This window comes from Callospermophilus lateralis, chromosome 7 (genome assembly GCF_048772815.1).
Source record: "Callospermophilus lateralis isolate mCalLat2 chromosome 7, mCalLat2.hap1, whole genome shotgun sequence".
NCBI classification, from domain to species: domain Eukaryota; kingdom Metazoa; phylum Chordata; class Mammalia; order Rodentia; family Sciuridae; genus Callospermophilus; species Callospermophilus lateralis.
The window spans coordinates 112,454,659-112,465,327 of NC_135311.1; the positions used below are offsets into that span (position 1 = coordinate 112,454,659).

General features: G+C 54.6%; 1 protein-coding gene across 1 annotated transcript; it reads left to right on the plus strand.

The window, feature by feature from the left end:
* Nucleotides 1–3,539: 3,539 nt before the first annotated feature.
* Nucleotides 3,540–7,174, plus strand: Cldn19 (claudin 19). The gene is made up of 5 exons (XM_076862879.2): nucleotides 3,540–3,762; nucleotides 4,540–4,704; nucleotides 4,807–4,891; nucleotides 6,592–6,744; nucleotides 7,126–7,174. Exons 1-5 carry the CDS (start codon nucleotides 3,540–3,542, stop codon nucleotides 7,172–7,174), a joined length of 675 nt encoding a protein of 224 aa, XP_076718994.1.
* Nucleotides 7,175–10,669: the final 3,495 nt, after the last annotated feature.

The following is a 10,669-nucleotide window of genomic DNA, read 5'->3' on the forward strand; positions in this document are numbered from 1 at the left end:
TGGGACTCAAGCGGCTGCTTACAATCCTCAGGAAGAAGGCAGTGGCTAAATGCAATAATTGGGATGATGTGGACTATTATGGGATTCCAGATCAGGGCCCGAGCAGGTCGAATAGTTGGCTGCATTGCTTTCTGTGTGGCCTGAGACAAGTCATCTCTGTCCTGAGCCTGTGGTTGCACAGGAATCTCAGACCAAGTTGGGGGTCGTAAGACCAGCACCCCTTCTGAGATTCAGAGTTTCTCACAGTGGCTGCAGAGAAGGTGCTGGATTGGATCAGAAGGAGGCAAAACGTTTAATCCTCATAAGAGTCAGTGAGCAACACTATCCAGGCCAGCTCTCGGCCAGGCGCAGTTGCCGAGGAAGTAGTGAGAAGGCACCCAAGGGGGAGGCCAGGCCCTGGGGGAGCCTCTCTGGGACAGCTTTCCTTAGGCAGAGTTCTTCTGACATATTTTTTATGTTCCAGCAGCAATTTTCACCTAGTATCTGATCCTTGTAAACTCCCTCATCAACCAGGCAGGACAAGTGATGTTATTCCTATTTTTCAGAGAAGCTGAGGGATGTCTAATGTCACACAGCTTTTCAATGATGGAGATAAAACTAGAACTCTTGGCTTCCTGTAATCTAAGTGAAAGCACTTTTTAAATAGTTTTTTGGCATGTGCCACCCCAGAGCAGTTTCAGTTAGCTCTCATGGGAGGCTGGAGTGGGAAGAGTCCCTTCCTGCTCTCCTTGCATGCCTGGGAGTCACTCACTGCAGAAGCCACCAAGAGTGGCAGGTGCCCAGGCTGGAAAAGCTATGCCTTTTAGGATGTGCCACTCCAGAAGCAGGACCTGAATTCCAGAAGGCTTTGGAGCATTGATGAGGGAAGTCCACTAAAGTAGGACATTCTGAAAGAACAGACACAAAACCTTATATGAGCTGGATGCAGTGGGGCATGTGAGCCCAGTGGCTTGGGAGGCTGAGGCAGGAAGATGGCAAGTTCAAAGCCAGCCTGAGCAACTTAGCAAGGACCTAAGCAACTTAGTGAGATCCTATTCAAAATAAAATTTAAAAAGGGCTGAGGATGTGGCTCAGTAGCTAAGCAACCCTGGGCTTAATCTCTAATACCAAAAAAAAAAAAGAGAGAGAGAGAGAGAGAGAGAGAGAGAGAGAGAGAGAGAGAGCTTCCAAGAAAGATATGCCAACCAGGAGGTTCAGGGAGGAGGAGTGTCCTGCTGCCTCTAGGACCTTGCAGTTGTGACACCTTGGCCCTCAGCAGTCACTGTCTTCCCCTCTTGGCTCTTAGCTCTCTCACTTGTCAATAGAGGAGGTTGCAGCTCGTGGTCTTGAGGACCCAGGTGTCACTGACACTCCATTTCTGTGTGGCCTTGAGGTTCCACAGTTTAAATACCTGACCTGGGAGGCCAGTTTAAAGAGAGGACCCCACCTGTGGGAATGTCATGTGCCAAGTAGCTGCCCTCCCCTTCCCATGCCTTCCCCCAAGGGTCACTTACCTTATTCAACCATCACAACTCCATGGTAGAGGTCCATTTAGAGGTAAGGGTACTAGGCTCCACAGCACAGGTCATCTGTGAGGGGCATCTTGTGACTGCCTGCCCCTCCCAATCTGAAGCTAGCGCCTCTCTGTGAAAGGCAGAAGGGGAAGCAGTGCCACACACCTGCAAGGAGAAGCCCTCCCTCCTGCTTCCCTCCCTCCACCTCAGCCTCTGTAGAGGTCAGCCTGCCTGGAAGGGTTAGAGGAACCAAGGCACAAGAAAAGCCAGTCTCGGGGCTTTCACTGCCTCCCCAGGAGTCCTGGGTCTTGTCTCCTTCCCCATGCGGGGCTCCCACCACACTCCCTGTTCCCCTGGATCCTACTCTCTTGTCATTGAGAAAGAGCAATTTGAACTCAGGACTGACTTTTCTGCCACCATTCTGCACCCCATTGGCATTTGGGGATCTGAGGGCCATCCCAGGAAGCAGTTCTGTGAGTATACAGACCCCATGTGGCTCAGAACTTCCTGACAAGGGGACCTAAGAAGGACCCAGTGTGTGGCACTGTGGGCCAAACCACGCCCACCCCGACCCCTCAGAGGGCCGACCACTCACCCAGCTCCCTGGAGCTGCAGGCCATACCAGGGGCCCACGCCCTGGGCGGGCACACAGGATTGCCATTGTGTGCTCAGTGCCTGGCACCCTCTCGGTTTGCATAGCCACGTGAAGAATGCGAGGGAGCAGGCTGGGGACTTGTTCCTGCAGAGGCGGCTGCAGGTCTGGGGGAGGAAGCTGGCCAGAGTCAGGGTCGCAGCAGGTCCCTGCCTCCCCCATGTAGTCCCCCAAGGGCTGGTGGGCTACAGGTTACAGGGGGCAGACGAGGGGCGAGGGGCGGTGGGAGCAGGAGCAGGGGTGTGACATTCCTGCTGCACCCACACCAAGCCCGTGGGGCTGAAATGAACGTGAGGGGATTGCTAATGAGGTGGAGGAGAGTTAAACATTCCCCTGCTCCTGAGGGCCGGGCTCGAATTGGAGAGAGAAGGGGGAGCAGGGGGTCCAGGAGGGGGCAGCCTGAACCCCAGGAATGTGCAGAAGCCACTGTTCCCGTCAGGCTGTTCTGGAGCTGGGGGCCAGGGCCTGCTGTCCCAGGTCCCAGCAGGAGCTGCTAAACTAGCCAGCAAGGGGATTAACGGGTTGAGCAATCCACCTTCCTTCAGGCCCATGCCAGAAGGCTGACTGGTACTGTCTCCCCAGCTCCCCGCCAGGCCCCTTGCTGGCCTGCAGCCAGCTCTGGCCCAACCTCAATAAGGGCCCCTCTCTGACCCTTTGGATCTCAAACAAGACCTCACAGTACATATTCCCTGGTTTGGCTTACCCTATTTTGGATACACATAGCTCCCAGGTACCCAGGACCCTCCTTCCCAACACCCCATTCCCAGTCTAGTTTCTAACATCTGGTCTCCGATTCTTGCCAGAAAGTTCTCCTTGGTGTCTAGGTTTTACCTGCTGCAAGTTGGAATTTCTTTTCTTTTTCGTCCTCAAGTCAGAGGGCAGGCAACCCCCAGGGTCAGATCTGCCTTGCAAGAGCTAAGTCCATCATCTCAGGGCTGATGAGATGATTATGGGAATTTTAGGGCTCTTGAATCAGGCTCCTAAAGGGGCTTCCCTGGGCAGAAAGACCTGGGGAGAGACAGGATCACGCCTCCCAATTCCACCCTTCTCTACCCCTGAAGGATGGGGAGGGGCAGGGTACCCACCTGGTCCCTGGCCCCGCCTCCCACCCCAGGGGGCTGGGCATGAGCTTTGCTGGGGACCCTGTGCTGGCTCAGGCTGCAGCTGTGGGCGGGCCTCTGGCCTCTGCCAGCCTGGGTGCCTCCCCCTGCATTCTGAAGTCCAGAGCCACTGCCTTTGCTGCTGCCACAGCTGCCATCACCTCTCCTCCTCAGCCTCGGGCCACTCACTGCTTTTCCACCCCAGCTGCGACTCTCTCCTGGCCATGACCACACTGTCCCCAGGACCCTGACCCAACTCTGAGCCCTGGGACCCTTGGTCCCCTCCCCTGGGCCATGGCCAACTCAGGCCTCCAGCTCCTGGGCTACTTCCTGGCCCTGGGTGGCTGGGTGGGCATCATCGCCAGCACAGCCCTGCCGCAGTGGAAGCAGTCCTCCTATGCAGGTGACGCCATCATCACCGCTGTCGGCCTCTACGAAGGACTCTGGATGTCCTGCGCCTCCCAGAGCACTGGGCAGGTGCAGTGCAAACTCTATGACTCGCTGCTTGCCCTGGACGGTAGGCCCCGGGCCTGTGGGGCTGGGAGGCGGGGTGTGGGGTTGGGGTGGTCCACAGCACGCTTTCTTACAGTCTGCTCAGTGCTGAGTGCCACACTCCAGCCCCTGCAAATCCCCCACTACAGCCCGTGCACATTTAAGAATCCAGGCCAACCTTGGCCCCTTGGGAGGCAGGGTCCACCGTCTGGGGTCCAGATCCCATAAACTTGACAGCCACTGAAATTTTTGCATCTGAGGTCCTCACCGTAGAGGGGAACTCTCACACTCTATAGGATAAGGGAGGTCGAATGAGATGAGGGCTCCGTGGACAGCTGAGCAGAGGTGCCATCAACTGTCCACACAGTGCCAGTCCAGGCAGGTTGTAGGCTTCCCTCAGGGACCCAGGTCTCCTGAGCTGGCCTGGGGCCTAGTCTGACATGCATACCCATGGAGAGGCGGTGACGGTTGCTGCTGGGGGCCAGGCTGAGCTGAGCTGGGCCTCTGACACCCTCAGCTCTTCCTTCTCTGCTTGGGAGGATGAACCAGGCCCAAGAGAAGGCAGCAGGAAAGTGCCAGGGGAAGTGGGTAATGGGATCAATGGTGAAGGGGACTCCCAACCCCACTTCCTATTGTCACATCCCCACTGTCCTCTCTGTCTCACCTGTGGGCAGATGACCTACCAGGCAGGTGATTTGGCCTAGTCTAGTTCCTGCCCAAGCCCCTCCCATGCTGGGCTCCTCCCCTGCAGGCCCCACCTCTCCCCCAACCCCTGTTCAGCTCCATCCTGGCCCTGCCCCAGGTCACATCCAGTCAGCGAGAGCCCTGATGGTGGTGGCTGTACTCCTGGGCTTTGTGGCCATGGTCCTCAGCGTCATTGGCATGAAGTGTACACGGGTCGGAGACAGCAACCCCATTGCCAAAGGCCGGGTAGCCATCTCCGGGGGTGCCCTCTTCATCCTGGCAGGTGAGTGCCCTTTTTCACCTTCTTGGCCACGGCAAATAGCCCCAGCCTCAGTGGCTGACCAGGGGTCCACAGAACTGACCCACCTCCCTGCTTTGCCCTCAGGCCTCTGCACCTTGACTGCTGTCTCATGGTATGCCACCCTGGTGACCCAGGAGTTCTTCAACCCAAGCACACCTGTCAATGCCAGGTGAGTGCCAAGGCTGGGGCTCCCACTTCGCCTCCTCTGGGGCCAGTGGCCTTTCCTCCAGAGGTCACCTGGAGGGGGACATAAGGAATGGGTCCCAGCTGCTGTCTGGAGTGGAAAGCCAGACCAGTGTCCTTGGTAGGGACAGGAGGCCAGCTGAGGGTGCCCAGACTCAGCAAGGACTCTCCAAGCAGCTAAGTGCCCTGGCTCCGGGTTCTAATAGCTCTGAATGTTCTGGTGGGGTGACCTGTGAAAGTTTCTGAATCTTTCCACACCTGCCTTCTTCTATAAACTGGAGCCAGAATCTAAGGACCAGCTTTTGCTGGTGAGGGTCCCCAAGACAATGCAGGTAAGGAATTCAACACGGTGCCTGGTTCCAGAGAGTGCTCAGCATATTCATTTCAACTGGGGGCAGCAGGCTGAGGTGGCTTCCTGCAGGGGCAGCAGGTATTGGATCCAGGGAAGTGAGACTGGAGAAAAGGACAGATGGGGCAGGGTCTGGCTGCCATCAGAAGATTGTGCTCCCATCCTGGAGTAGAAGGCAGTGTCAGTGGCTCTGCCATAGTGTGTGGAAGAGGAGAAGAAGGCAAGACATTATGGTGGCTGCTGCAAAGTCAAGCAGAGGGCTCTGGGCCAGGGAGGAAGCAGTGGAAAGCAGGCTCGGAGACATCTGGAGACTAGAATGGTGGGAACCTCCGAGGCCCGTCCTACCTTCTCCACACTTCTCAGCCCAGCTGGGAGCAAGAACAGGGTCCTAACAGGCCTGGGGGTGAGGGAGGATGAAAAAGGACACCTGGGCTGTCATGTTTGGAAGAGCTCCTAAAGGAGGCAGAGATGTGGGGAGGATGAAAAGCAGACTTCAGGGGTGAGGCTTGTTTCCTGAGCTGCCAGTTACAGCCACAAAGACCTGCCAAGCAAGGCCTAGCTCAAGGAGCCGAACTAGAACTTGGCCCTTCATCCTTTCAACAGTCCTAAGGCTCCAGATTTGCCAGGTCTGAGCCCTGTCTGCCCTCTGCGTGCTCTCAGGGACTGGAGGATCTCCTGCTGAGGGGGTAGGAAGGGTGGAATGAGAACAGAGGGGCATCAGGGAAAATCCCCTATGAGGAGGTGGCATGTGGACGAGGACTCCAGGCAGAGAAGGAGCTGGGGAGGCACCCCAGAAGGGGTGCTAAGTCCTAGACTTGTGCTAAGCCACAGAGGTGGGGAGACCCTGGGGAGGGCTGGGCTGAGCAGCAGGCTTAGGTGCAGAGAGCCCAGCAAACAAGAGAGAGGAGCCTGGCCTTCTCCAGAAGGCAGTGGGGAGAGCCCTGGCTGGGAGCCCAGTAGGGAAAGAAGATGGCAGGGATCGCTCAGCTCCACCCAACCTCTAGGGCCCTCCCATACCCCCTCCACTGGCCAGATGAGGAATTGAGCCCGAGCTGCTCAGAGCAGGGGCTCTAGGCTAACCCTTGAGACTGGAGGCCAACCCTAGGCCTGGTTGGCCAGTGTGGTGTCATATGCCGGGTGGGGCGAGGGAGGAAGCACAGCATTCACCCCAATTTACTTGGAGAGATGGAGGAAGCTTGTGAGCCCAACCTCCAGCTCCCCTCTCCCCACCCTCCCTCTGCCGGTTTCTGGCTGAGGAGTAGGACCCCGAGAGGATGGGGTGAGGCAGGGCTAGGGCTTGCGACCACACCTAATGCCACTCTCCATCCCACTTGCAGGTATGAATTTGGCCCGGCTCTGTTCGTAGGCTGGGCCTCAGCTGGCCTGGCCATGCTGGGGGGCTCATTCCTCTGCTGCACATGCCCAGAGCCCGAGAGAGCCAACAGCAGCCCCCAGCCCTATCGCCCTGGACCCTCAACTGCTGCCCGAGAGTACGTCTGAATCCTGCCCATCCCGACCAGTCTTCCCACCTAGTGGCCCCCTCGCCCGACACTGCAGCCAGTCCCTGAAGCACCCTGGGCAGGGCCAGTAGGGCACACCAGGTCTCCCAAGCTCGGTCTGGGGCTCTGAGCACCTGATCGTCAACACATATCTAGGTCTGGGCCTCTTCTAGTCACCCAGCTTGGATGCCCAGGTGGATCATCAGCTCAGATCCCGTTGCCCCTGCCCCGGGAATGGGCTCAGGCAGGGCTGCTGTGAAGGCCAAGGTCCTACCCCACTGGCCAGGCCTGTGTCTAGGACTGACCTCCACAGACCCGCCTCCCTCAGTGTTGCTCACCCCACTAACCGACTCTCTCTCTTTTGACTTTCAGACCTGTTGTTAAATTGCCCGCCTCCACCAAGGGTCCCCTGGGTGTGTAATGTCCAGGTCCCCAGCCAGGCCCTGTCCCCTGCCACACTAAGACTGTATGTTTGGTATTTTTTGGAAACAGAAATGAATATTCAGCCCCAAGCGTGATTCATTTGATCTGTCTGGGCATGGTTATGGTGGGGTCAGGCTCAGAGAGGTCAGAGCTGTCCCCTGGGGCTCCTGAGACCTGGCCCAGTACTGGAGCAGGCCTGGGGGGGGGTCAGGAAGCCCCTGGAGTAGGGAGGGACCCACAAGTAACCCCAGACCCTGTGGGCTCTCTCAGGGAAGAGTCCTATGAGGTCCCCCAGCTGGATGCTGAATCAGAGCTGGGTGAGGAGACACGTAGGAGCACCCTCAGCAGAAGGGAACAGAAGGGCATTAGGACTGTCCTCAGCAAGGTCTAAAAGGTCCCACCCACAACCTACAGTGGAGCCTGGCAAAGCTCCATCCTGCACCTAGATGTGTCACTTGGAAGGGCTTATGGCCTGGAAGTGTGGGTATCATCCCCTTATACAGAAGGGCCGTGAAGTCCCAGAGGAACACAGGAGAGCGGCCCATAGTCCCAAGGTCAGCCATCATCCTTCAGCCTGTCTCCCCATGCAGAGTGCACAGGTCCTACCCTCATGCTCAGGTCTCTGCCACCCAGACACCTTCCGTGGACTCTGGGTCTCTCCCGTGTCCCACCTCCACCCTCTCCCACAGGCATGGCGACCTCCCGTGAAGAGGTGCCCATCACTGCTTCTTTCGCCCCTGCCTTTCACCTGCCTTACTCAGCCAGCCCTGACTGGTGACCTCCACCACCTATCTGTGACATCTCCCACCAAGTCACCAGATACCAAGAATGGCACAGCTTCTCCCTTGCACTGAACTCTGGGAGGTGAAGTGACCAAATCAGTCAAGATGACTGTCACACTGCAGCTGAGGACAGGGAGGGGAGGAGGAAAGTCAGTGGCAGGGAGCTGTCATAAGTTGCCCCCACCCTGGTCTGGAAGCTGCTGCACATCTGTCGGGCCTCCAGCCACAAGGGCCGCCTCCTAACCCTGAACAGGCTTCCCAGTAAAAGCAGTGGAAGAGTGGGTGCCTGAAGTCGTACTCCGGGGCTTCTGACAGTGGGGGCACATTCAAGGCGGCTGGGGGTTGATTCTCAGGCTCTGTCCCCGAGACACCCCGATCTAACTGGTCTGGGTGGACCTGGACATCAGAACTGTGTAGCTACTCCACACTGAGAGCACCTCTATGAGACCTAAGTGAAGGTCATTCTGAAGGGTCTGCAGAGGGACAAGGAGCCTATAAGTAGAGAGAGGAGAGGGAGAGGAGGCCCCATCTCCCTCCGAACTTTCTGAAGACCAGGGCACAGAGGACACATCCACATCCTTCTGATCAATACGTCTTTGTGCTGAAATGATTTTGAGTTTGACTCCTGTTGCACACAGTCCAAAGAGCCCTGTCAAACACAGAATTGGAACCTGGGAACTAAGCATCATGGGATACCAGCTGAGCAGGGCTGGGACTGTCCCCTTCCTAGTCCATGTATTTAGTAGTCCTTGCTATATGATTGTAAAGCTGACCAGGAAAACGTGTCATCTCTTGAGATTCAGAGGGCACTGGAGGCTTGGGAGAATGTCAAGATAGCATGTGTTGGTTTCAGGGACAGGCTGTGAGAGAGAAGCACCATGCAGACAGGGGACCTGACATCAGAGTCAAAAAACTTCAGTCTGTTCTCCGTTGAAAGGAGCCCTTTCTGCCGGTAGCCAGGCACTCACCTCTCTGAATTGACAACCGTTAATATACTGATTAAAAACGCATCAGACCCTGGCAGTGGGAAGGAGATGGTTGGGAAGACAAGAGGATTTTCTAGTCTCTCCGAAAGAACTTGGGGAGCCTCATCCCAAAGGCCTCTCTTCTGAAGCAACCCTATTCAATGCTACATCAAGGTCACCTGAGCTACCAACAAGAGGTAGGGCCAACTTTCCAGGCCTCGTGGCCAGCCCGTTGTTTACTGTCCTGGTCTCAAGGCTAAGGGATGGGGCAGAGACCCAAAGAGGTAGGGTTCAGACTCAAAAGGCTGGATACTAACGCTTTTGCCATTGTTTGTTAATTAATAGAGTCCCCCAAGAAAGGAATTAGAGACATAAAACTTGATTTTAGGAGGAAACAGGTACTCAGTCCTTAAGGAAAGCCCCTGGAAAGAAGCTTAATTGGAAAACATCTGCAAATATGACACATGAGACACTATTAGATGACTCAAAGAATTATTAGTTAATTGTGTGTGATGTATATTGCTAGTTTTGTGTGATGACACTATGGGTTTATTTATTTATTTATTTATTAGTTGTAGTTGGATACAATCCCTTTGCTTTACTATTTATATGTGGTGCTGAGGATCGAACCCACTACCTGCACGTGCTAGGCGAGCGCTCCACCACTAAGTCACAAACCCAGTCCAGACACTGTAGTTTTCATTTTTTATACTCCAGGAGGGCTGGGGTTGTGGCTCAGTGGCAGAGCACTTGCCTAGCATGTGTGAGGCACTGGGTTTGATCCTCAGCACCACATAGAAATAAATACATAAAGGTATTGTGTCCAATTACAACTAATATATATATATACACATACACACACACACACACACACACACACATATATAAATACTCCAGGAACAAGTTCACGGGCAAGGAAAAATTTAAAATAAGTTTGACAAATGTCAGTGGTATTTGGGGGTTCACCCTACACTTCTATTTGTATGTTTGTTTGCTACTGAAAAAATTCATAAAAAGTTTAAAAATACCACCAAGTTTTGCTGGTTGTATCATTTCATGTACTCCTTCTTACCAGGAGAATATGGATGAGGAATAATCTTAAAACTCTTGCTATTCAAAGCACAGCAGAATTGCATAACCTGGAAAATATGTTAGAAATGCAGAATCTTGCCAGGCATGGTGGCATATGCCTATGATCTCAGTGGCTCAGGAGGCTGATACAGGAGGATCTCAAGTTCAAGGTCAGCATCAGCAATTTAGTGAGACTCTGTCTCAAACTGAAAGATAGAAAGCATGAATGGCATGAGGGAGACCCTGGGTTCAATCCCTAGTAACACACACACAATGCAGAATCTTAGCCCCACAACCAGCCCTACTGAATCAGGCTCAGCATTTTATCAAGACCTCCAGGTGGTTGGTGCACACACTTGTTTAAAAAAGTGTGCAGGCTAGTAAGGCCGTGGGGCACTTTTTTTTTTGGGGGGGGGGTGCTGGGGTTTGAACCCAAGGTCTTGTGCTTGCAAGGCAAGCACTTTATCAATTTAACCATATCCCCAGCCCTTGTGGTGCTTTTTTTTTTTTTTTTTTTTTAAGATAGAGAGAGAGAGAGAGAGAGAGAATTTTTTTAATATTTATTTTTTAGTTTTTGGCAGACACAACATCTTTGTTTGTATGTGGTGCTGAGGATCGAACCCAGGCTGCACGCTACCACTTGAGCCACATCCCCAGCCCAAGGTGCTTCTTTTT